The following is a 27,834-nucleotide window of genomic DNA, read 5'->3' on the forward strand; positions in this document are numbered from 1 at the left end:
AGTACTCAGTGGGCAAACCTGTCACAACATGGTTAAATGATCATCCTCCCGGCTGCAGCTCTCATTCTCAGCCTTATCTGGAGTCCATAAATCACCTCAATTGCAATAATGTTCCTCCCGGCTGCTCGTTTGCCGTCAGCCTTATCCGGAGTATATGGTCACTTCTCCTCTTATACCCCATTTGCAATGGGGTAAATTCTAAGCCGGCCGGCTAGTAAGTGCACCTCCACTATATCACGTCAGTATGAGATGAAACAGACGCGTTTCCCCGCCTTCAAACCTCGGCGGCTTCCTCTGCGGGCGCCATGTTTCCAGAGACCTGCGCATGCCGCACTTTGCCGGAGACTACTGCACCATGAAGAGGAGGGGGCCACACGGAGGTGCACATGGGCCCCCTCCTCTGTTAAAGGGCCCCTGGTTGTATTCCTCCTGTGTGCTGAGCTGGATCCGTGGTCTGAGTATGCAGTCATGGGGCCTGATTCAGATGTGGTTGGAGTTGCTACTGCTGCTGCTTACATAAAAGAACTAGCGATAATACTAATATGGTAATGCAGAAATAAGTAGACGTCTCCCTGTATTAGTGATTGGTGCTGCATTGTCGGTCACGGAAGCCAGCCGCCGCAGATGCAACAAAGACACCTCTATTTGGTCCGGACTATTCATGTTTTTATCAAATCCCCGGCCCATACATGGAGGCTGTAATCCTTCCCTCCTCGACCCCCCCCCCCGAACAGGACACCCCAGAGGGGGACACGCAATGCAAGCTCCACAGTGGTAGATATCACTGCAGTGAGCCAGTCCATCTGGCATTCCGGGGTCCGGACTGTACTGGTTTTTACCCAGTCCCTGTTTTCTTGCTGATATACCCTGCATTGCTTTCGCACAAGAGCTTCTGAGAGCCTTTTCTGAGCCTAATATATAATTCCACATGCACAGGGGCATCCTTACCTTGCTTCATGCCATCATGCATAATTTGTATAACGACCCATCAATGTAAAATGATTAGCAATAGGTTGGTACTTTCATAAATATTGAATAATACAAATAATATCTAAACATATGCTTACTACAGTATAGATATACTGTATATACACATACCTAGATAGATAGATAGATAGATAGATAGATAGATAGATAGATAGATAGATAGATAGACAGATAGATAGAGACACACACATACACATAGGTATAATACAACGATCACATCGCCTCCAGCTGGCCAGCATTAATTTGTCACCGACTCTGCAATTAGGTATTACTGATATCACAAGTGGCTCTGCCCCATCTCAGCTATCAACCTTCTTCCATTCCCTCAGCATGTTATGCCCAGTAGCGTACGGGTAATATAAACATTGTGCACAACACACATACCATCATTACAGCAGGAAAAGTGCGTGTTACAGTCAGTTATAGAACAGAAGAACTGAGCCAAGCGGGTACCCGTAGGGTAGATGCTAGAATCAAGTGGGCCAACCGTACCCGTAGTGTGGCTGCTACCAGGAAGTGCCTCTTCCTATAACGTGCTGCTGCTGCCAGAAGTAGTGACCTCTGCCGCCTGCTGCTCACGTTGTTATAGAGCTGTCAAATTAGTTTCGTGCAATGAATAAGTATGTGGTAGGCGCTTCCATGGTCGGAACACTGGTAGGGGCATCGATCCTTTTAAAGTCAGTATTGGTCTTTTTACTTTATGATTTGCATGCGAAGCATCCACTCTGTATAATCTGCTTCTTCTTCCTGTTATGTTAATGTCTGAGCAAAGTATTCTAACATTTGTTTCTTTTTTAATAGAATTTATTTGTAATTGTGAAGACACAATACAGTTCATATAGGTATTATGTAAAGCAGATGAATACAATGTATGTAAAGCACACATATTTCTTTAAAAAAAAAGAAAAAGCATATTTTAGTTTTTAATTTAAAAAATAATAATTTGATCATAATAGGCCTTTTTTCTTGAATCTGTGGTCTAAACATCTCATATTCTACGTCACCTTTTATTATTAGTGTATTTGTATATAGGGAGTCATTCCGAGTTGATCGCTAACTGAAAATGTTCGCTGCGCAGCGATTATATGAAAAAGCTGCACTTCTGCGCATGCGGGACGTTCTTTCACAACGGGCTAAGTATTTTTACACAAGGTCTAGTGACGCTTTTCAGTCGCAATGGCAGCCGCAGAATGATTGACAGGAAAGGGGCGTTTCTGGGTGTCAACTGACCGTTTTCAGGGAGTGTTCGATAAAACGCAGGTGTGTCTGGGAGAACTCAGGCGTGGCTGGCCGAATGCAGGGCGTGTTTGTGACGTCAAATCCGGACCGGAACAGTCTGAAGTGATCGCAAGCTAGGAGTTGGTTTGGAGCTAGTCTGAAACTGCACAATTTTTTTTTTGTAGTCGCACTGCGATCCTTTCGGTCGCACTTCTGCTAAGCTAAAATACACTCCCAGAGGGCGGCGGCTTAGCATTTGCACGGCTGCTAGAAACAGCTAGCGAGCGATCAACTCGGAATGACCCCCATAGTTTTGTTAGAATTCAGTGATAAGCATTGTTTTGTGAAATATTCATCATCTCATTTTCTCAGAGATTATACAGGCGGTGGTCCCTGTCCAAGCAAAGCAACAATAGTAGGAAAGACAGTAATAGTAACTGGTGCTAATACAGGCATTGGAAAGGAAACCGCTTTGGAGCTTGCAAAAAGAGGTAAGAAGCTGTGTAACCACCTTACAGGGCCCATACATTAGAGGCGTATCAGGGCAGTTCCCTGTTCTCTCGACGGCTGGTTCAGGGGATTGAGGAAATAAAACAATTTAGAAGTCCTCATTCACGGTTTCCATTTCAAAAATTATTGGGATTGGCAATTCCCAGACGGATTGCTATTCATCGATGTCCATCGATGATCAGCGTTTAGGAATCTGGGCCATAGATGTATAGGATGTATAGTCTGCATAACAGAGTGTGTGTATAGAGGGGAAAAAAAAAAAAAAAAAAAAAATATATATATATATATTTATATTGGGTACACACTAGGCAATGTGTTCCATGAGTGACATCGCCTAGTGTGTCCCCCTCCCGGCACAGGTAACCCGACATGGGCATACACACAGTGCTAGCAATATCGCACTGTGACGTCATGCCGTGGCCGGGCCGTCTATGCAATTTAGGACGATAAGTCCAAGTTGAGCTGCCTAGCCAGGCGACAGCGAGCCTAGTTAACAAGGTGCGGGGCTGCTCATTGTTTACTGCGTACACACTGGGAAATATAGTAAACAATATTGCTCAGGAAGGGTCAAAATGAGCGACGTTGTTTACTATATCGACTATTGTGTACGGACCTTTAATTAGTAAACATCAGCAGACCATATATTTTGAATATCTGTGTATGTAAACAAGTTTTCTGGACCTCTCCTTTTCTCTCTCTATACGTCCTCTTTAGGTGAGTTCTTTTGACTTCCAATATCATCTCTATGCCGATGATACTCAATCTACCTTTCCTCTCCTGACCTCTCCTGCTCTCTCCTCACTTGTATCTCCAACTGTCTCTGTGCTGTCTCTTGGATGTCCCAGCACTATCTTAAACTTAACATGTCTAAGGCTGAGCTGATCATCTTCCCACCCTCCCGCATAACCTCACCTTCCACAACTTCATTATCTGTTGACAGCACAACTATCTCCTGTAGCCTCCAAGTATGCTGTCTTGAAGTTATCCTTGATTCCTCCCTCTCCTTCAAACCACACATTCAGTAGCTCTCACAGTCCTGCCATTTACATCTCAAAAATATTTCCAGTATCGGACCCTTTCTCACCCTGGATGCCTCCAAGACCCTCATCCACTCACTGCTGGTCATCTCCAGATTGGACTACTGTTAGCTTCTCTTATCTGGCCTCCCTGACAAATACCTCTTTCCACTCCAATCTATCCTCAGTACAGCTGCGGCTTTCTAAATGTACCTCATCCACCTCCCCTATCTTACAAGCTTTACACTGGCTCCCGTTCCCCTTCTGAATCCAATTCAAGCTTTTCACACTGACCTACAAAGCCCTCACCCATTCCTCTCCTTTTTACATATCTGACCTTATCTCCCTTTACACTCCCACCTGCCATCTTGGCTCCACAAATGCATCTTGCCTCTCTTGCCAACTGATTACTTCCTACCATTTCTGCCTCCAAGATTTTGGCTGTGGTGATACCTACCTCTGGAATTCTTTACCTCTCCCTATCAGATGCTCCACCTCTCTCCAAAACTTCAAATGGGCTCTCAAGACCCACTTCTTCATCAAACCCAGCATCCTAACACTCTGTTCCAAGCTCACTGTTACCCTATCTGTGTCACCTCTGTCTGTTTGCCCCTCCCCTTTAGAAAGTAAGCTCATGAGTAGGGCCCTCGTGCCTTTCCCTCTCTTACTTAGACTGTCTTCTACTCCATATGGCATCCGGTCTCTAGGTCGACACTGTCTAGGTTGACCACTATTGGTCGACAGTAAGTAGGTCGACATGGTTTTTAGGTCGACATGACAAAAGGTCGGCATGAGTTTTTTTCACTTTTGTTATCATTTTTGAACTTTTTCATATTTTACGATCCACGTGGACTACAATTGGGAACGGTAACCTGTGCCGCTAGGGGACACGGTGCACTAATTGGGGTTCCCCGTCACTCTACGAAGAAAGCGACACCATCTAAAAAAAAAAACCTCATGTCGACTTTTTTCATGTCGACCTAGAAACCATGTTGACCTACTTACTGTCGACCAATAGTGGTCGACCTAAGTCTATTCTATCTAACATACCACACCACTCCATACTTCCTACAATTGCACCTAACCCTTGGTTTCTGCCACCCTGATGTTTATTTCAATGTCCTGTCCATTGATGCAGCAATGTTTATATAACATGTACTTGTCCTACATTGTCTTGTACTGTAAGTCACTATTTTCTTGTTTTGCTCATTTGTATATGTACTTTGTAAGGCACTGCAGAACCCTTGTGGTGCCATCAGAGGAGGATTTAGACCTTTTGGGGCCCTAAGCAAGACACCAATTTGGGGCCCCCCTTCCTCAAACATTCCATAGCACAATATACTGTCATCACCGCCCTTGGTTGTGGGCGGCAGCAGCAGGGCAGGTCCTACCCGAGAAAGAGAGTCACAGGGAGGAAGGGCAGAAAGAAAGATGAGATGAGATAACATAGCATGTACTAAAGGATGCGGTGAGTAAAGCCAGCTTTTGGGTTAGACTGCTGGGAAGGGGGTTTATGGTTAGGCACCCTACCCCAAGGGTTAGGCTGCTGTTGGGTAGGTTCTGGCTGCGGGGAGAGAGGGTTAGGGTGACATTTGGGAAATGTAAGCACAGTATACTTAACTTCCCATGTCTGGATTACGACCAGCGGGATACCGCAGTCTGTATTCTGACCGCCGGCATCCCCAGTACCGGCATTCTCTTCCCAACGCCACATAGAGTACAGGTGATATATAGGTGGACAATGGGCTGGATGGGGGAGGTACACTGCAGTGCAGTGGGGGAATACTGGGCTTGATGGGAAGGGGAGCAGTGAGATTGTTAAGGAAGGAGTACACTAAGCTGAATGGGGGGACTGTGATTGGACTAGCTGGGTGGTTCTAGCAGGGAGACAGTTAGATGGAGCAGTGGGCTGGTTGGGGAGGGAATGGGGACGATGACACTAGGCTGTATATCAAGGAGGAGCAGTGAGATAGTGGTGGAAAGCAGACACTAGGCTGGAGAAGGGGTACAATGAGCTGCATGAGGGGGAGAACATACTATACTGACTGGGGGTTTCTAGGTTCAGGAGCACTGAGATGTTTGCAGTGTGCTGGTTGGGGAGGGAATGGTGGACGATGACACTAGGCTGTATATCAAGGAGGAGCAGTGAGATAGTGGTGGGAAAGCAGACACTAGGCTGGAGAAGGGGTACAATGAGCTGCATGAGGGGGAGAACATACTATACTGACTGGGGGTTTCTAGGTTCAGGAGCACTGAGATGTTTGCAGTGTGCTGGTTGGGGAGGGAAGGAAGGAAGGAGACACTGGGATGGGGGGCAGTAATGGTGTGGGACACTGGGCTAGAGAAGGGGCAGACACTGGGATGGGAGCACTGACCTGGGGTTGCTGTTCCTGACAATGTAAGGCCCCGCACACTGACTGAAGCACCGTGCTCTCATATATTAGCCTGCTGAGCAGCTCCTCCGCTCCGGCTGCTGTTGCTGGCATCTCTGGCAGTTCGGTGAGGTGGCTGCCAGCAGTGTCAGTGATCACTGCCTCACTCTGGCGGTGGGGGGTGGGGGCACAGCGTGGCCCGGCGGGATAAGACATGGCTGTGTGTTGTGCCGAGCCCCAGCGTCAGGCAGCCACAATCAAGTGTGTTGAGACTGGAGCCGGGACCTCCTGGCCTCTCCAGCTCTGAATCTCTCTCTGACTCTGTAATATGTAGTGTGTGAGCATGGGGTCAGGCAGGTGCCGGCTCCCGATTAGTGCTGGCTGGACACGATTTTGAAACCAATTAAAATAAAAGTAATCTCCTAATGATGTTTACCGCAATCCCCACCTGTCTGTCTGCGGGCCCCTGGAAGCCGCCAGTCCCTAAGCGACTGCTTATGTCGCCTAGCGGTAAATCCGCCTCTGGAAATCATATAAATAAACAATAATTCAAGTATCTTAAAATAGCAATAAAGTAATATTTTTGAAATTGCAGCCTGCAATACATGTAGAGCATGATTTATAAGATCTTTTTTTTAGGTGATTTGCCCACCAATTTGGCCACATGCATAGTAAACAGATGCAGCACACATACAATTACAAATGTTTTTTTTTACTTTTATGTTATTCCAACTTTAAGGTGGCAGAATAATTATGGCGTGTCGGGACATGGGAAAATGTGAAAATGCTGCAAAAGAAATCCGTGGAAAAACATTAAATCATAACGTGTTTTCCAAACATCTGGACTTAGCATCTATTAAATCTATCAAAGAATTTGCAAAAAACATACTACAAGGTACTGTAACCTACTTTAACAAGTTTGATTTTTGGTATAAGCATTTTTATTAAATTAACACTCTAATCGTATCTTCTCCTACAATATGTAATGCATTATTTAATAATGACATATTTATGTATTTGTAGTGTTCAGTCTAGCACCCTGCACCTGTCACAACCCGTGCAGGTCCTCTTTTCTGACTGAGGTGTCGCTCTGCTCTGGTGCCTCTAGCATAGCACAGTCTGATGTGTATCTCAGTACTGAGATACAGACCAGAGTGTGCTAGAAGCACCAGAGCAGACAAGAGAGAGGAACTGCACGAGTTGTGACAGGTGTAGGGTCCTAGAATGAACACTAATATATATATATATATATATATATATATATATAAAATATATATTAGTGTGTGTGTGTATATGTATGTATATATATATATATATATATATATATATATATATATGTAAAAGCCATAAAAATGGACACTATGTACTTGATAAATTTTAGCTGGAAGCCAATTGGCTGTTATCAGCAGCTTCTCCACTTATCCACTCTTTAGAAGATTTGATACATTTCCCATATGTGTGATATGTCAACAAACTGCCTTTTGCAATTTCAATAAAATAAACACTTATGGGTATATTGAAGTGGAGTTGTTGCCCATAGAAACCAATCAGATTCTACTTATCATTTATCTAGCACCTATAGTATGATTGGTTGCTATGGACAACATCTCCTATTCTATAAACCTACACTTTAATAAATATACACTCTACAGTCTGAACAGCTACATCTTCCTATTCTTTCCATGGTAATTTGCAGATCCGCAGTTATGGATTTCATGTATCCTTTCATAAAGACAATGTAAGCCAATTTTTAAATATGATTTATTTTAGTGACTCTTGCTTTTTTTTAGAAGAGGAACACATAGACATTCTCATAAACAATGCTGCAATAATGAGGTGCCCTCACTGGAAAACTGAAGATGGGTTTGAAATGCAGTTTGGAGTTAACCACCTGGGTAAGCCTTATTGAGGGTTTGATGTGAAAGTATTTAAACTGGGTCCATATAAAATTTGGGCTCCTATAGTGAAGTGACGTAGGTACAGAGAAACATTTTTAAGAAGTATGACAAAGTGTCATTTTACGTTTCTTTGTCGAGAGATAATAAAGTTTCCATAATAGACTTCAATGGAACAGAGCTTGGAAAAGTATCTTGAAAACTAAGGGGGCAATTTACTAAAAGTCGATTTTAATCGATTTAAATAATCAAAATCAATGTTGGGCTACAGGGGTTGAAACACACATTTGCTAACAGGTGATTATATATATATATATATATATATATATATATATGTATATATGTGTGTATTTAGGTCAATCATTTTTATTGAGAGTTCATGCAAATAAAGGGTACAGAAAAAAAGAGGGAAAGGGAACAGAGTATGGGGAAAGGGGGATGTGTCACGTCTAGCAGAGTTTGAGGATCCGGCAGCTGAGATTTGCCCGAGGAGGTAGCAGGCTGTGAATGAACCAGATGAGGGGGCTGGATATAGTTCCTTTGCATGGGACACGGAGCAATGAAGAACGTAGGCGGGGTTTGAGAGTCAATGGAAAGTATTTATTATGTACAGGGCTGAGGTAGAGAACCGAGGCTGGAGCACGATGGTTAAGACGTGGCTGGAGGCAAAGAACTGTGGACTGTGATTTGAAAGATGAGACTGTAGATGATGAACTGTGGATGATGGTTGAAGACGTGGCTGGAGACAAGGACTGTGGACTGTGGTTTGGAAAACGAGGCTGAAGATAATAATCTGCAGGCGGTGGTCGGTGGTACAAAGGCGTGGCTGGTGAAGGAGATCTGTGGAGTGTGGCTTGAAAGACGAGGCAAGACCCGGGGCCGACTGTGCCCAAAGAGTCTTACTGGACCGGGTTTTCCAGGGGCGCTTCCACAGGCAGTAGCAGGGTAGGAACGGCAGGGCTGCAGCAGCAACAGAAAACCGACCAAGCAGGATCAGGAGGAACCAGAATACAGCAGGAATCCTGGGAGCACAGGCTAAAGCACGTACAACAGGGTTGTAACTTGAAGCACTGGCATCCCTGTCCTAAACCAGCCCCCTTTTATAGGGAGAGCTTCCCCTGGATTGGCTGGAAGAGACAGGAAACAGGAACTATGCTCAAAACTTGGTCTCCAACATGGCGGCGCCCAGTAATGCAGACCTTTTTGCAAAGCCACATTGCTCACTGCCCCTGGTCTCCTAGCAATGGCTCAGCAAGAGCGACCCACTGTAGCGACGTCCCGCCGCCACGAGCGGACCCCCTCACCGCCGCTACTGCTGCCCACGGATCTGGCGCAGCAGCCCACCTCCGCCGCTGCCCGCACATCGCCAAGGAAGCCAGCCCCGCGGACCCAGCGTACCGGTAAGACTCCGGACGCTGACAGGATGTACACAATGACAATATCAAAAACATACAGAAATAGCTAACATGAGAATGTTGGTGAGGCATTTAGACAGCAGTGCCAATAGTTATGGTGTGTACACACGATGAGATTTTTTCTTACGATTTTGACTATATAATTAAAATCGTAAGAAAAGTTAGTGCAGATCGCACCCTGTGATGCAGATTCAATGCCAATGTGCGGTACCGCGCGGTCGGCATCGCAAGAATAGATAGACTGTGCAGGCAAGTCAATTTTGACTATTTCTATAAAAGGGATCATCAAAATTGAAACTTAGCCAAAATCGCACATAGTCAGTATCGCAAGCACATAATGAGTGTGCTTGCGATACTGACTATGGGGGTAATTCCAAGTTGATCGCAGCAGGATTATTTTTAGCAATTGGGCAAAACCATGTGCACTGCAGGGGAGGCAGATATAACATGTGCAGAGAGAGTTAGATTTGGGTGGGTTATTTTGTTTCTGTGCAGGGTAAATACTGGCTGCTTTATTTTTACACTGCAAATTAGATTGCAAATTGAACACACCCCACCCAAATCTAACTCTCTATGCACATGTTATATCTGCCTCCCCTGCAGTGCACATGGTTTTGCCCAATTGCTAACAAAAATCCTGCTGCGATCAACTTGGAATTACCCCCTATGTGCCGACCTAGCCCCTGTCGCATAGTGAGAATCGGGCATAGCCCAAATCTCACCGTGTGTATGGGCCATTAGGATAATCAGACATTACAAGCACTGACAAAAGGCAATTGTACCAAATAAAAAGCTAAAACTGGAGGGGAGAGGTCCTAGAGGGTCGAGGCAACAAATCTGCCCCTTCTCCATCCGTGACGTATTCATGCCAGGACATTAATTTCATAATGGACGAGGAGGCTAAGGAAGAGTATGGCATGTATTCGGTTTCAATGGTTAAATGGAAGTGGAGTTTATGAAGGACCTTTAGTACAGGAGGCAGTACAGATTGTTTCCGTGCTTGAGCTATAGTGGCTCTCGCAGCTATGCATATATGACCTAACAAGTATCTTTGGTGAGGCGGAACCTCAGCAAGATAAATATATAATAGCGCCAATGTAGGAGCTGGGCTCAGGGATAAGTTTAAAACTTTATTAATTATCTCAAAAACATCCTTCCAAAAAGCAAGCAGCGAGGGACACGACCATAAAATATGGAATAAATGACCTACCTCCCCACAATTCTGCCAGCAATATTTAGAACATGAGAGCCAAAAGGTGTGCAATCTATCCGGGGTTAAGTATAATCTATTTAGCAGTTTGACGTCCATCTCTGAGTGATTCAGCCACCTAGAAAGGACATACATTATAAATTGTCCCAACACTTCTGGGCATTAGACTTTTGGGAAGGGGCTAGTTGTATAAGCAGACCATACCAAAAGGAAATATCCTTAATGGACACAACAAGTGACATACGAGACTGAACAGACTGAGCTATAGGGCAAGGGGAGTATCTTGATCGAGGCAAGCTATGAAACCAGTGTCGTATTTGAAGATAATGAAATAATTCCTTATGTGGGAGAGAAAAACGTTCCTGTAATTGAGTGAACGTAAGCAGAGTATTCCCATCTAAGAGATCGCTTAAGGACCGAATATGACAAGTGTGCCAACATTCAGATTGGGTATTAGTTTAGTAACCGCTACCAAGAAAAGGGCTATGTACGGAGAGGTATTTCCAGGGAGTTTAGAAAGTAGACTATCCCATACCCATATAGATGAGGCTGTGGAAAGGAGAAAAGCCAAATGGGGTGGGCGAAATATTTTGGGAGTCCATAGGAGATCTTCTAAGGGGTAGCCTAAACAAACCGTTCTCTCAATGGGTACCCATGTAGACGCGGATGGAGTCCCCAGCCAGTATTTCAGTTGAGCTAGAAGGCACGCTTCCTGGTACAAGACCAAATCAGGGAGAGCAAGACCTCCACGGTGTTGAGGTAGAATCATTCTAGAGCGAGCTAACTTAGGGGGGTGGGATTTCCAGAGATATCTAGTGAGTATAAGCCTGCATTTATTTAAATAATGTTGGGGGAAGGTAAATGGTATAGTTCGAAATAGGTACATAAGCTTGGGCAGTAAGTACATTTTAAAGGCTGCCAGTCGTCCCAACCAGAATATTTTGTATGAAAGCCAGGATAATGTCACGGACAGAAGAGAGTCAATGAGGGGGGGCAAGTTCACGTCAAAAACAGAAGAGGTAGAGGGGGGTATGTGAATTCCTAGGTAGAGAACAGAGTAAGATTTCCAGTTGTATGGATATTGAGAGAGTAAAGTTGCTACGACAGGGTCAGGAAGATTAACAGGAAGGGCATCCGTTTTAGTCTCGTTTAGTTAATAATAGTAGGCGGCAATGAATCCGGCCAATAGGGCATGTAGGTGAGGAAGAGAAGAGGTGGGGTGTGTGAAAAGAAGAGAACATCATCAGCAAAAAGACAGAGTTTATGAGAGCCCTGACCACAAGTTAATCCGGGGAATTCCATATCCGCTCTAATTTTAGCTGCTAAAGGTTCTATTACTAAGACAAAAATTAAAGGCGAAAGGGGGCAGCCTTGACGGATGCCATTAGATATTGAGAACACGTTTGTCAGGAAGCCATTGCTGAACACCGCGCAGTAGGTGAGCTATATAGCTCCAAAATGGATGCCAGGATCCGGTCACAAAAACCAAATTTAGTCAAGACAGTACACATTTGCAACCAGTTCAGCCTATTGAACGCTTTCTCAGCGTCTAAGGAAAGCAGAAGAAATCCATCTCTTTCAGAAAGAGAGTCAATTAAGTTAAAAACTCTGCGAGTGTTGTCAGATGCCTGCCTGCCGGGCACGAACCCAACTTAGTCGTGATGTATCAAAGTGGGCAAGTAAGCATTAAGGCGGGTCGCTATCAACTTAGCATATAGCTTAACATCACCATTAAGTAGGGCAATCGTGCGGTAATTCTGACAGTGGGCCGGATCCTTCCCTAGTTTGGGAATTGCAACTACCTGGGCCTCTAGCATTTTCCTAGGGAACGATCCCACACAAGTCACTTCGTTAAACAGCGCCACCTTCGTGGAGGAAAGACAGTCACCAAAAGTAACGTAAAAGTCGTTAATAAAGCCATCAGGGCCAGGAGCCTTAGTTTTAGGGAGGGATTTAATTGCAGCTTCCATTTCAAGTGAGGACCATGTGGCATTAGCAAATCTATCTGGTCGAGATATAGGGAAGGCATGTCAGTGGAGGAGAGTAGGTTGGGGCGTAGAAAGGTCAGATTCCAAATTATAAATATATCCACAGGGTTCGCTAACTTGTAGCCCGACGGGGAATTAACATATATAACTCGATTGCGAGCTTGTTGAGCACGTAATTTGTGAGCCAGCATCTTCCTAGGTCTGTTGCCCACCAGATACAATTTTTGTCGAAATCTGTTAATGGCAACCTGAGTTTTGACGACTAGGAGTTTCTGCAATGGACTGCGGATCTCGGAAAGTTCCTTATGTAGGGCCCTAGTGGGATGGTGCTTATGTCTCTCTCAAGTTCCTTAAGTTTAACCTCTAAATCAGTATGAAGTTGCATAGCTTGTTTTTTAAGTGTAGCCCCAGCTTGAATAGCTGTGCCACGAACTACCGCTTTAAAAGCGCACCAGTAGTTCATTATAGAGGTATCACATGGGGAGTTCGTAGCCATATAAAGAGAGATACTATCGGAGAGAATCTTTTTCGATAATGGATCAGATAGGAGGTGAGGGGAAAGGCGCCGCGGTCTGGGAGGCATAGAAGTCCTAAAGATGTCCCATCTCCAGGACAAAGCGGCATGGTAAGACCAGGATATAGTCAAAATGTCTGCAGCGCCAGAATGCTGTAAAGTCCACTTATCGCCCAAAACAAGGTCAATGTGAGAATAAGAGTTATGGACCGGGGAAAAACACGTATTATCTCTGCCAGATGGATTTTGGATTTGCCAGACATCATACAGGTCAAACTCTGTTAAAAGTTTATGAAATGCCAAGGAGGGACCAAAACGTGATCTAGGAGTGTCAGGGTGAGGTGGGGTTGATTTATCTGATTTTGGGTCAGCCACTAAGTTAAAGTCCCCCAATAAAATCAAAGAGCCAACTCTGACTTTCTGTATTGTTAAGCAAAGTTTCCTGCCTTTTGGAAAAAGACGCCCTGCTGGCGTTGAAACGCGTTAAGGATACAGGTGTACCCTTCCACTATCTGAAGTCAGGCCCAGCTTGAGTCACTACAGGAGATCAGCCCTGAACGGCCGCTATCATCACAGCCCTCCACCGCCGAGCTGACGTACAGGTACCGGGGCTCCGGTGCCTTTTTGATCTCGCCGGCGGCACAATATAGTGAGGCTTATTTGGAACCGTGTGTGGAAGCGCAGCTCCAACACCGCTATTTAAAGCACGGCGGGCTTCCACACCTATCCTGCACTTCACATCTGTGGCTACGACACCATTCTTTTTCTTCACCAGGTGCATTGCAGGGAGGCTCAATCGGAGCTGCCCGTGGGAGGTCAGTCCAGCCGTTTCTGGTGAGAGCCCACTGACTTCGTGTCGCACAGGTAACATCCAGCGGTCCGGGTCTTACAGCCGTCTGACAGCTTGTGCACGGCTGCATTCCATCTCAACCCGGCGGCCACTGCAGACACTGCTCTCCCTCCTCCGTGCGGGTGCAAACGGCTGGCTGCATTAATATCACTCCGGGCTCTCCCTGCTAACACCACCACAGCACACTGGTTTTGTTGGACACAGTCCATCTATTTACCCTTGTATTCATTTGAGCGGCATAATAACATTGCAAGGGTCATCTCTACTTCAGGAATATTGGAATTGACATCCGTCTGTATGGAACAGGGACTGTTTGGGACTTCCACTAATAAGTGAGTCACTATTGGTATACAGACCCATCTGCTAATTGTATAAATCCCAAATTATCACTGTTACTGTATTCATTACAACATTCTTGGGGTTATTTGTTTTAAAACATTAGACATTGCCCAATAGGAATTTTATTATTACAATGTATTTGGGCATAGTGTTGCTGTAGTTAATAGATTTCGTGACAATTAATTTATTTTAACTGTACTCCTGGGAGAATTGTTGTTGTGATTTATAATTTTTAAAATAAATATTTTTCATCTTTGATTGTTGAGCGCAACTTGGTTTTTGTTTCCTTAGGAAAGCAACTTGATTTGAGTTAGGGGCATAAAGAGAAACAATGGTAACAGGTTTATCCTCTAATATACCTGTGAGAATCAGATATCGACCTGACTTGTCAGCTAAGTGGGAATGTATAGCAAAAGAGACAGTATTCCTAAAAAGGACAGCCACCCCATTCCTCTTGAAAGGACCATTGGCAAAGTACCCTACTGGGTATCTCTGGACTTTCAGTACAGGTGGGCCGAGAGAAGAAAAGTTGGTCTCTTGTAGGGCAACTATATCGTCTCTGTGTTTATAAAAAGAGGACAATGCTAACCTGTGCTTATTAGGCGAATTAAATCCCTTGACGTTTAAGGAAAGAACTCTTACCATGGCAAACCAGTCAAATTAAAATAGTGCAGGTGACATCCCGGGGGAGGGAAAGAAGGGAAGAGGAGAGTAAAAAACAGGGGAAAGGGCAGTGGAGAGAAACACACAAGGGGAAAAAAACAAAACGACCCAGTATATCGGGCCTGCATTACTACTGTATGGGAGAAATGATACAGTAGGTCAAACAAGGAGGAAATAGCATCGTCAATCCACCCAGGGCCGATCAAGACTAATTAAATGTATATACAATAAGAATGTTGTTGCATTGACTAGCTTAAACTATAAAAGCAGAGACTAATATGAAGTGCGACATCCAAATATAGTACAAAATGTAATAAAAAAGCTAAAAAAACAATAAAAACATGTATCAATTGCAGAAACGTGTAGAACCAACATAGTAACTCGCTCAACTTGGTGAAAAGTATGAGGCTGTCTCAGAGGTTCATGCAGCAAGAGGATAAGTACACGCCAATGAAATGCAATAAGACAAGCAAAATCAACAGTAAGAGCGTTCAAGTAGTAGACCATTCCTGTCAGGGCGCGGAACTCCTGTCAGGGGTGGCAGGAAGCTTCACTGGAAGGTCCCAATCGGCAAGCATCTTAACGCCAGCCTCCAGATCAGAAATTACAAATGAGGAATTCTCATAGGTGACTATCAACTTTACTGGAAATCCACACCGATAATGAATCTCCTGAGCTCGGAGGGCAGCGGTAATGGGAGCCAATAATCTTCTCTTCGAAATGGTGAAAGCGGAGAAATCCGGAAAAAGTTGCAAACCTCCCAGAATATCAGACTCATCCGCGTCACGGTTAGTGGTGAAAAAGTGGAACCGTAGAAGTGTGTCCCGTGGAAGTGAAGTAGATAGGGACCTGGGCTTAAGAAGACGATGTATCCGATCAACAAGCAGATCATGGTCATCCGCTGCAGGTAATAGCATATGAAACGGAGACATCACATAATCCAACAATTCCGTATTGGCCACAGATTCGGGAATCCCTTCGAATTTTAATGTTATTTCTCTGAGATCGGTCCTCCATATCCGCCATTTTGTTCTTCAATGCCTCCAGTTCAGCCTGCTAATGGTCATGGGCAGAAATCATTATGCGAAGCTACCAATTCCTCCATTTTACGCTCCAGATGGTCCGTCCGGTCACCGATGGCGGACAGCTCGGCCTTCACCTCACGTATAGCATTAGTAAGGTCTTGGGAGAGGTCCGACTTGAAAGCCGCCAAAACTTGACAGAGTCTTCACCGAGAGAGGATCACTGGAGTTAGGATCTACCCCCGGGACAAATAACAAACGTGTCGTATCACTCTGTCTAGTACTGCTCGTAGAAGCGGAGGTATGTACTCCGTGGGACAGAGGTGAGGTACAGGCCACTTTCTGGATGGGGATAGACACCGGAGGGGAAAGTGCCCCTTTAGCCCTCTTAGGTGACATTTTAGGAAATTATCATTAAAGCACAATGAGATCGTAGAGTCAATAAGGCTGCGGAGGTAAAGAAATGTTGGGTCTAAAGCAAAGTCATATGTAGAAAATGCAGGGAGGAGGAGCAGAGAGCAGTATGTCACATCACTCACTCACTGCAAGGCGACATTCCATAACAAAATCACAGCCCAGCGGGTTATGCTATGAGAAGCGGCACAGGATACCGATTAGGACTGATGCAACGTACTCACTCAGGTCCACAAAGACAAGAAAGGCAGAATGGCGACCGGGGATTTCCAATATGGAATGCAGTACTGCTGTATGTTTGGCCACCGGTAAATACCTGTGTGCCACGGAATGGCAGCTTTAGTGTAGAGGCCGCGATGAGGTGGTACCAGGCGGCGGTTATTGCAATATCACTGTCAGCCTTATCTTGGCCGCAGGGTAATCCAGGTGTACAGGTCTGCCGCAGCCAAAGAGCACTCGGGAAGAGGGAAGAGGGCAAGGGCAGTGCTGGAGTGTGTGGGAGTAGCAGGAAAAGAAGGCTCCCACCTCCAGTCTAGGAGAAGCAGGCACCAAGTCCAGGGGATTCAGAGAGGCACAGATGGGATATATAAAGGAGGCCACTGGGTCTCCATTAGGACAGCGGGTCTGTAGGTTGCAGGGGAGCAGAGAGGGGAAGGCGCGCTGTAGTCAGCACTAGACCGTACTCAGCAGCTTCTGGTCCCGGCAGCAGGAAAGCACCGGAGGTCAGTCACAGCCCACCGCCGGAGCACGGACTCGGGCAGTGTCTGCTTCATGATGTCCCGCGAGTGACCACCGGAGCTTGGCCTGCGGGTAGGAAAAGTAATAAAGGCCCCAACTTTACACTGTGAGTAGGCCGCAACCTGCAGAGTCAGGCAGGCTGAATCCCGGCTCCGCAACACTTAGCACAGCATCCAGGGCACAGCTAAAGGGCTTGCAGCTTTTCCAGGAGCAGCCAAAGTCGGGGTGCAGATGTGAAAATTCAACTTTTAAGGGCAATAAAGCAGGAGCAGCAGGTAGACACGTCTGCTCTCTCCCCTAGCCAAGCCACGCCCTTTTTTAATATATTTTTAAATAGTAGTAGTGTGTGTTTTGGCCCTGGAAGTATGACATCCATTTTGATAAATTTTCATTGATTTTAAATCGACACAACTCAATCGTTAGTAAATTTCCCACAATACTCCAAAAAAATAACACTATGGGGTCTATTCAATGCATGTCGGATCCTCTCCAACGGTGAAGATCCGACAATGCAGTATTCAATTTGCGGGCAAATCCAACTGGTTTTGCCTGTTTTCGGCAATGGCAATACGACTTTTTTTTACAGTTGGATTGACATTGTTGAAAACGGGACTAAAACCTGTCTGATTTGGCTGCAAATCCGACAAAACACGTGGCTCCGCGGCTAATTCGCCGATCCACATATTTTCCGACAAATTGGAAAAACGACAGCCCCATTAAATAGGTCGAATCCTGAATCGACCTAAAAAAGTCGGAAACTGACGTCTTTCCGACTTGACGGCAGTTCTGACATCAATTGAATACACCCGTCAGTATTTCCATGGCATTACAGTAACTTTATTTTATATGAAGAAGCATTTCTATTGTTTTTATTATGTATTATTTTTAGAATGCATTTGTGTTCCTTATTTGTTTTACCTCTCATGTCCACAGGCCACTTCCTGCTAACTAACCTGCTGCTAGACAGGATGAAGAACTCTGGCCAGTCCCGTATTATTAATGTATCATCCTTGGCTCATGTAGCAGGAGAGATTGACTTTGCGGATTTAAATTGGGAGGAGAAGAAATATAACACAAAAGCAGCTTACTGTCAGAGCAAGCTCGCCAATATTTTGTTTACTACCGAACTGGCTAATAGGCTGCAAGGTGAGTGCATAACAGAAATAAGAAATGCATGACTTTGTACTGTTCTGTATCTCTTGCCTTAGATTCTATATGTGGGTATCCAATTACCCACCATAGGAGGTAATTCCAAGTTGATCGCAGCAGGAATTTGGTTAGCAATTGGGCAAAACCATGTGCACTGCAGGGGAGGCAGATTTAACATGTGCAGAGAGAGTTAGATTTGGGTGGGTTATTTTGTTTCTGTGCAGGGTAAATACTGGCTGCTTTATTTTTACACTGCAATTTAGATTGCAGATTGAACACTCCCCACCCAAATCTATCTCTCTCTGCACATGTTAAATCTGCCTCCCCTGCAGTGCACATGGTTTTGCCCAATTGCTAACTAAATTCCTGCTGCGATCAACTTGGAATTACCCCCATAGTGCGCAGCCACGAAAAATGGGCGTTTTTCATGTTTTTTTTTTCACTCCTATCCAATTACCTCATGTGAAAAACACCCATTTCTCTTACGTCCTAGAGGATGCTGGGGACTCCGTAAGGACCATGGAGAATAGACGGGCTCCGCGGGAGACCTGGGCACTAAAAAGAACTTTAGATATGGGTGTGCACTGGCTCCTCCCTCTATGCCCCTCCTCCAGACCACAGTTTGATACTGTGCCCAGAGGAGACTGGGTGCATTACAGGGAGCTCTCCTGAGTTTTCTGACAGAAATAATTTTTGTTAGGTTTTTTATTTTCAGGGAGCCTGCTGGCAACAGCTATCTGGGTATTTTTTCCAAGGTCATTGGCGCTGGGTGTGTGCTGGCATACTCTCTCTCTGTCTCTCCTAAGGGCCTTGTGGGGGTACTGTCTCCAGATAGAGAATTCCCTGAGTGTGTGGGGTGTCGGTACGCGTATGTCGGCATGTCTGAAGCGGAAGGCTCTTCTAGGGAGGAGGTGGGGCAAATGAGTGTGGTGTCTCCGTCGGCAACGCCGACACCTGACTGGTTGGATATGTGGAATGTTTTAAATGCAAATGTGAATTTATTACACAAAAGGTTGGACAAAGCAGAGTCCAGGGAATGTACAGGGAGTCAAACCCTGCCTTTCACTATGTCGCAGGGACCTTCTGGATCTCAAAAGCGCCCACTATCCCAAGTAGTAGACACTGATACAGACACGGATTTTGACTCCAGTGTCGACTACGATGATGCAAAGTTGCAGCCAAAATTGGCTAAAAGTATTCATTATATGATTATTGCAATAAAAGATATGTTGCATATCACAGATGACCCCTCTGTCCCTGACACGAGGTTGCGCATGTATAAGGAAAAGAAACCTGAGATAACCTTTCCCCCATCTCATGAGCTGAACGAGTTATTTGAAAAGGCTTTGGAATCTCCAGACAAAAAACTGCAGATTCCCAAAAGGATTCTTATGGCGTATCCTTTCCTGGCTAAGAACAGGATACGGTGGGAATCCTCCCCAAGGGTGGACAAAGCGTTGACATGCTTATCCAAAAAGGTAGCGCTACCATCTCAAGATACCGCAACCCTCAAGGATCCTGCTGATCGCAGGCAGGAGACTACCTTGAAGTCGATTTACACACATACGGGTACCTTACTCAGACCGGCGATAGCATCGCCTTGGGTTTGTAGCGCTGTAGCAGCGTGGACAGATACCTTATCTGCTGATCTAGATACGCTGGATAAGGAAACCATTTTATTGACCCTGAGTCATATTAAAGATGCTGTCCTATATATGAGAGATGCTCAGAGGGACGTTGGCCTACTGGGTTCCAGAGCCAACGCTATGGCGATTTCTGCTAGACGAGCCCTATGGACCCGACAATGGACGGGTGATGCCGACTCGAAGAGGCATATGGAGGTTTTACCTTACAAGGGTGAGGAATTGTTTGGGGAAGGTCTCACGGACCTAGTTTCCACAGCTACGGCAGGTAAATCAACTTTTTTGCCTTATGTTTCCTCACAGCCTAAGAAAACGCCACATTATCAGATGCAATCCTTTCGGTCGCATAAACTCAAGAGAGTACGGGGATCTTCCTTTCTTGCCGGAGGCAAGGGCAGGTGGAAAAAGCTGCCAACCACAGCTAGTTCCCAGGAGCAGAAGTCCTCCCCGGCCTCTACAAAACCCACCGCATGACGCTGGGGCTCTGCTGAGGGAGTCCGCCCCAGTGGGGGCACGTCTTCGACTTTTCAGCCACGTCTGGGTTCACTCACAGGTGCATCCCTGGGCAATAGAAATTGTTTCCCAGGGTTACAAGCTGGAATTCGAAGAGGTGCCTCCTCGCCGATTTTTCAAATCGGCCCTACCGGCTTCTCCCCCAGAGGGGGAGATAGTTTTAAATGCAATTCAAAAATTGTGTCTTCAACAAGTGGTGGTCAAAGTTCCCCTGCTTCAGCAGGGGATGGGGTATTACTCAACCCTGTTTGTAGTCCCGAAACCGGACGGTTCGGTCAGACCCATTTTAAATTTAAAATCCTTAAACCTATACTTAAAAAGGTTCAAGTTCAAGATGGAATCGCTCAGAGCGGTCTCCACCAGTCTGGAAGGGGGGGATTATATGGTGTCCCTGGACATAAAGGATTCATACCTTCATGTTCCCATATATCCACCTCATCAGGCGTTCCTGAGATTTGCTGTACAGGATTGTCATTACCAATTTCAGACGTTGCCGTTTGGGCTTTCCACGGCCCCGAGGATTATCACCAAGGTAATGACGGAAATGATGGTGCTCCTGCGCAAGCAAGGTGTCGCAATTATCCCGTACTTGAACGATCTCCTAATAAAAGCGAGATCAAGAGAGCAGTTGCTGAACAGAGTATCACTTTCCCTGAAGGTGTTGTAACAGCACGGCTGGATTCTCAATATCCCGAAGTCACAGTTGGTTCCAACGAATCGTTTGCCTTTCTTAGGCATGATCCTGGATACAGACCAGAAAAGAGTTTATCTTCCGATGGAAAAGGCCCAAGAACTCATGAATTTGGTCAAGGACCTATTGAAGCCAAAAAGGGTGTCGATGCATCACTGCACTCGAGTTCTGGGGAAGATGGTAGCGTCTTACTAGGCCATTCCATTCGGCAGGTTCCATGCGAGGACTTTCCAATGGTACCTTCTGGACAAGTGGTCCGGGTCACGTCTACAGATTCATCAGATGATCACCCTGTCCCCCAGGGCCAGGGTATCTCTTCTGTGGTGGCTGCAGAGTGCTCGCCTTCTAGAGGGTCGTAGGTTCGGCATTCAGGACTGGGTTCTGGTAACCACGGACGCGAGCCTCCGAGGTTGGGGAGCAGTCACACAGGGAAGAAACTTCCAAGGTCTCTGGTCAAGCCAGGAGGCTTGTCTTCACATCAACGTCCTGGAGTTGAGGGCCATATGCAACGCCCTTCGTCAAGCGGAGAAGTTGCTTCGCGACCTACCGGTTCTGATTCAGTCAGACAACCTCACCGCAGTGGCTCATGTAAACCGCCAAGGCGGAACAAAGAGCAGAGTGGCAATGGCAGAAGCCACCAGGATTCTTCGCTGGGCGGAAAATCATGTAAGCGCTCTGACAGCAGTCTTCATTCCGGGAGTGTACAACTGGGAAGCAGACTTCCTCAGCAGACACGATCTACATCCAGGAGAGTGGGGACTTCATCAGGAAGTCTTTGCAGAGATTGCAAGTCAGTGGGGACTGCCTCAGATAGACATGATGGCGTCACGCCTCAACAAGAAACTACCGAGGTATTGCGCCAGGTCAAGGGACCCTCAGGCGGTGGCAGTAGTGGGTGTTCCAATCGGTCTATGTGTTTCCTCCTCTTCCTCTCATCTCCAAGATATTGAGAATCATAAGACGAAGAGGAGTACAGACAATTCTCATTGTTCCAGATTGGCCGCGAAGGGCCTGGTATCCGGATCTGCAGGAAATGCTCACAGAAGATCCGTGGCCTCTTCCTCTCAGAGAGGACCTGTTACAACAGGGGCCCTGTCTGTTCCAAGACTTATCGCGGCTGCGTTTGACGGCATGGCGGTTGAACGCCGGACCCTAACGGAAAAGGGCATTCCGGATGAGGTCATTCCTACTCTGATAAAGGCTAGGAAGGACGTGACAGCAAAACATTATCACCGTATATGGCGGAAGTATGTATCTTGGTGTGAGTCCAGGAATGGTCCTCCGGAAGAATTCCATCTGGGCCGTATCCTTCACTTCCTACAGACAGGAGTGAATTTGGGCCTAAAATTAGGCTCCATTAAGTTTCAGATTTCGGCCCTATCCATTTTTTTTTCAGAAGGAATTGGCTTCTCTCCCAGAAGTACAGACTTTTGTTGCATATCCAGCCTCCTTTTGTACCTCCAGTGGCACCCTGGGACCCTAACGTGGTGTTGCGGTTCCTTAAGTCTCACTGGTTTGAACCACTTAAAATGGTGGAATTAAAGTATCTCACTTGGAAAGTGGTCATGTTGTTGGCCTTGGCATCGGCTAGGCGAGTGTCGGAGTTGGCGGCTTTATCTCACAAAAGCCCCTATCTGAATTTCCATGTGGATAGAGCGGAATTGCGGACTCGTCCTCAATTTTTGCCCAAGGTGGTTTCATCTTTTCATATGAACCAGCCTATTGTGGTGCCTGTGGCTTCGCGGGACTTGGAGGATTCCGAGTCCCTTGATGTGGTCAGGGCATTGAAAATTTATGTGGCCAGAACGGCTCGGGTTAGGAAAACAGAGGCACTGTTTGTCCTGTATGCAGCCGACAAAGTTGGCGCTCCTGCTTCGAAGCAGACTATTGCTCGCTGGATCTGTAACACGATTCAGCAGGCTCATTCTACGGCTGGATTGCCGTTACCAAATTCTGTAAAGGCCCATTCCACTAGAAAGGTGGGCTCTTCTTGGGCGGCTGCCCGAGGTGTCTCGGCATTACAGCTGTGCCGAGCTGCTACTTGGTCGGGTTCAAACACCTTTGCAAAGTTCTACAAGTTTGATACCCTGGCTGACGAGGACCTCATGTTTGCTCAATCGGTGCTGCAGAGTCATCCGCACTCTCCCGCCCGTTTTGGAGCTTTGGTATAATCCCCATGGTCCTTACGGAGTCCCCAGCATCCTCTAGGACGTAAGAGAAAATAAGATTTTAAACCTACCGGTAAATCTTTTTCTCCTAGTCCGTAGAGGATGCTGGGCGCCCGTCCCAGTGCGGACTATCTTCTGCAAGACTTGTATATAGTTTTTGCTTACATAAGGGTTATGTTACAGTTAGGATCAGTCATTGGCTGATGCTGTTTTGTTTCATAATGTTAACTGGTTGGTATATTCCATGTTATACGGTGTGGATGGTGTGGGCTGGTATGAATCTTGCCCTTAGGTTAACAAAAATCCTTTCCTCGTACTGTCCGTCTCCTCTGGGCACAGTTTCTCTAACTGAGGACTGGAGGAGGGGCATAGAGGGAGGAGCCAGTGCACACCCATATCTAAAGTTCTTTTTAGTGCCCATGTCTCCTGCGGAGCCCGTCTATTCCCCATGGTCCTTACGGAGTCCCCAGCATCCTCTACGGACTAGGAGAAAAAGATTTACCGGTAGGTTTAAAATCTTATTTTTTTCGTGCGAAAATACATAGGTCAGTGCGAAAAGCGTGGACCTATATATTTTTGAAGCACGTATCGCGGGTAAAAGGGACACTTATCACAGATTATGCGGCACGCAATGCATAATCCCTGATTAGCGTTGGCATTGGGGATAAGCGCTGGCTTTTCGGGGCTAATTAGATAGCCCACAGCAATACAATTACCTGCGGTAGCTGACCGCTGGTAATTGGATACCCTGCCATAGAGAGAAGGATGCAAAGGCAAGGCAGGCAGCTTCACAAGAACTCTTCTCTGTGCTGATTTATGTGGTGTAAATGTCTGTACAGGAAGGAGGTGACAGACACATAAAAGGATAATGGAGGAACAGTTGGGCACTCCTCATTTGATCATATAAAGAGGTACCCCTTGGTCTACATGTCTGCTTATGGGACAAGTATGTGATCTTAAGTCAACAGAGCAAAGAAGAAATTGTCCGTAATGTCAAGAGGCCTAGACAATTCTTCTTCCTAGAGATGGTAACATCTATACTTTATGTTGTGAAACGACCCATATATTACTCTTCCCTCAGTCCTCTTCTTCATAGTATAGCAAGACTGTGTACTTAATCATGACTCGCTTGGCATAAACTACAGCCCTTCCAGGAAATAACATGTCCGCTCCATCTGCAGTGCCAAATGAACTGCATACACTTTCAGTATATGGAGCTGAACACTAAACTGTGAAGCTAAAGCCAAACAGGAGTTAGTTCCCTCCAGAAGAAAGACCTAAGCATTGGGACCCTATTCTATGCATACAGTAAAAAAAATATAAAATGTTGCGCTTCCCAAACATTATTGGCAGGATGTAATGGAGTCCGAGATCGCTGGGGGTGAGGGATGCCGGCTGATCTTTGAGGTTTTTTTGAAGGGCCAAACACAAGGCAAAACCATGCCTTGTAAGTGATTGCCTCTTTAAAAAATAATCTGAGATCGGCCGAAATCTCGCAACTACGGCGATTTCGGACTTCATTACATCCCGGCAAATATTCCAGAACAAGATAAGTAATAGTTGATAGAAAGTGGTCTTCAGAATCGTAAATTTGGATAGTGTACAGGCCTGGTTTATTATAACAGATGAATGAAATGCCTTCAAGCTGTATGAGTGATTAAATCTGCTACTATCTATGTAACATGCTTTCATTCACAAAATGTAATTATAGAAATGTTTTTTTCTTAGATTAATTTTCTATAATAGAATATTGTTTGTATAATTGTGTTTAAATCTCTCCTTATTTCGGGACTGTGTGTGTTTCCTTGTTCATACACTTAAATAACCTTTCTATATAGGAACAGCAGTCACGGCCAATTCCCTTCACCCAGGAGTTGCAGATACTGAACTGGGCAGGCACACAGGAATGCACAAATCTACATTTTCCAGCACAGTATTAAGTAAGATAAATTGTATGATTTTTTTTTTTATATGCCACCTTTCCTCCCAGCTGATTACTTCCTCCCACTCCCCCCTCCAAGATTTTGCCGGTGCTGTTCCCTACCACTGGAATGCTCCGTCAGACTCTTCAGCTTTCTACAAAACTGCTCTTAAGACCTACCTTTATCAAAACATTCCAGTTCTCATCTTGACTTAATCCAGTGTTCCATTTTCCTTGCTTACTGTAGGTCCCTTCTCCCTCCCCTTTTAAACTGTAAGCTCTCATGAGCAGGGCCCTCATTCCCAATGTGCTTTTCTTTCCCTCACTTATACCATCCTCTCCACCCCACTGCCTACATCAGTACCTATCCCTTGGGCTCTGCTGCACTGCTGCTTGGGTAATGCTGATGCAGCAATGTTAACCTTCTCCATGTTCTGCAATGTTATATACTGTTAGTCCCTTTTTTCTTATTTTGTTCATACGGTTTTTCACACTGCAGACTACCCGGGTTGGTCCTTAGCTCAACCCCTTCGAGACCTACTGTAGGTTGTATCCCTGGGGCACCGAACTCTGGTATCTCTTTCACACCAAGCCAGAACCCGGGTTGCACCGGCAATATCCCAGGTCAGAGCCTCTGTGTGAAAGGGATAGGAGAAGAGCAAACACCAATTATGCTCCGCTCTCACCTTAGAGCCTGGAGAATATTGAATGAGTTGATTGGCCAAGCTGTGCCTTCAACAGCTCCATTCTCACGTTACAAGTTCTTCAAACTTGTACATCAGGATTAAGAGAACGGGTTTTGTTAACGATCTCTGTATTGTAATTTAAAAAAATAAATTCAGACTGGACTGCTTCATAATTGAAAGGATCATTATCAGATCTATTTGTAATTGTGGTTTGAAGATGACTGTGCAAGCCGTCACCTTCTGAATGTGTTAACAGGTGCCAGAAGTAACCTGGAAGGTAGGAACTGGGGTTGCTGACGGCCTACACATTGTAGGGATTAAATTAACATGCCAGAAATTTAACAAAAAAAAAAAGTACTTATTTGTGGTGTTTATATGAAAAAAAAAAAGTTGTGTTTGGTTCACTTTCTTGAAAATTTAACAACGGATAACATTTTTGGCCATTTTGATTAAAATGTACTTGATATGTTAGAAGGAACAAAAAGAACAATATTTGTTTCTGAAAATACAGAGCCTTCTGGAAAAAATTTAATTTGTGTGGGTTCTGCACAAGTAATATTGATGTTGTGATGTGACCTCAGCACAGGGAAGAAGATCCTCAGCAGTGAAGGAGTTAAGCTGGGTACACACATGTACAATCATCTGGGATGCAGTTAAAATGCCGGCTGTTGGGATCCCGGCATTCAGGATACCGGCGGAAAAATCCCACCAGCCAACAATGCCGCCAGCCGGTATCCTGGTGCACCAGGGCTATTCCCACTCGTGGGTGTCCACGATACCCATAAAGTTGGAATAGATCCTGTGGCAAGCGCATCGAGCCCGCAAGGGGACTCTTAGCGCTCACCCTGCTGCCAGCTTTCTGACGGGTGGAAACCCGCTGTTCGGAGAAAACGTATCTAACACCAAACACCCTGCTGATAGAGTTAACGTTTCCGATCAGCAGAGCAGTGTTTACCTGGCTTGACCTGCTGCTGACACCCGAACACACTCGTACAATATTGAAGTGAATTGTATATGTGTGTATGGGCTTCTGCGGGATCGGGAGGTTGGCCCGACATATATTAAACTGCACATAAGATGTGACCCCCTGATCCCAACCATTGCAGGAAGTGTTATAAGCTGTTAATCGGCTAATACTCCTGCATCAGCACTGCATTTATCTGGGGAACGGGACGACTATTGTATAACTGTGTACCCGGTTTAACCAGTAGCCCCCTTTTTGTAAAAGCTACACTGAATAGTTACATTGATATGTGATTTCTGAGTCCAGCGCTAAAAGGTTCAAGTTCTCCTCCAAAGAGGAAGATCCCTTTTATCTCTGAGCTTTGAGTCAAAAAATTCCTTTTACAATTAAATCAGCCAAAGTATCATGCAGGTACAAAAAATAGATTCCCAAAAGGGGACCTATTGATGATTGGGCAGGAAAGGGAGAGGTGGGGGGCATAAGGGCGGCACCAATTTCCCTAGATGTGTGGGATGGAGTGCAGAATAAAAAATGGTGCTTAGTGAACATGAAGGTTTTAGGATATACATGGCTGGAACTAAGGGTACTAACTAAATGTAACATATTTCAGGTCCTATGTTTTGGTTTGTAATAAAAACACCAAGACAAGCTGCACAGTCAACTGTCTATTTGGCTGTGGCGGAGGATATCCAAGGGACATCTGGAAAATATTTCAATGCGTTGAAAGAGAAAGAGCCAGGCAAGCAAGCTTTGGATGAGGAGACTGCAAAGAAGCTTTGGGAAGAAAGTGCCAAGCTTGTGCATCTTGACGAAGCATTACAAGAATTTAAATCTTAATCATATTTGATTAGAATGTCACACACAATTTACCTTCAGTGAAGGTCCTGAGCCCAGATCATTCTGTTAAATATTGTAATGTTTCATGTAGCAATAAAATGATAAGTTTTA

The 27,834-nt window shown here is 45.4% G+C and overlaps 1 protein-coding gene across 8 annotated transcripts; it reads left to right on the forward strand.

Annotated features, from left to right (window-relative positions):
- Nucleotides 1–126: 126 nt before the first annotated feature.
- RDH13 (retinol dehydrogenase 13) lies at nt 127–27,834 on the forward strand. Of its 8 annotated transcripts, none has more exons than XM_063918023.1 (7): nt 127–214; nt 2,578–2,696; nt 6,843–6,998; nt 7,894–7,998; nt 18,085–18,297; nt 25,154–25,255; nt 27,497–27,834. In XM_063918023.1, exons 3-7 carry the CDS (start codon nt 6,857–6,859, stop codon nt 27,721–27,723), a joined length of 789 nt encoding a protein of 262 aa, XP_063774093.1. In that variant the 5' UTR covers nt 127–214; nt 2,578–2,696; nt 6,843–6,856; the 3' UTR covers nt 27,724–27,834. The 8 variants fall into 8 exon arrangements, with proteins under 8 accessions (XP_063774093.1, XP_063774097.1, XP_063774096.1 ...); XM_063918027.1 differs by lacking the exon at nt 127–214 and adding an exon at nt 360–380; XM_063918026.1 differs by lacking the exon at nt 127–214 and adding an exon at nt 558–663.

This window comes from Pseudophryne corroboree, chromosome 4 (assembly GCF_028390025.1).
Source record: "Pseudophryne corroboree isolate aPseCor3 chromosome 4, aPseCor3.hap2, whole genome shotgun sequence".
Taxonomy (NCBI): Eukaryota; Metazoa; Chordata; class Amphibia; order Anura; family Myobatrachidae; genus Pseudophryne; species Pseudophryne corroboree.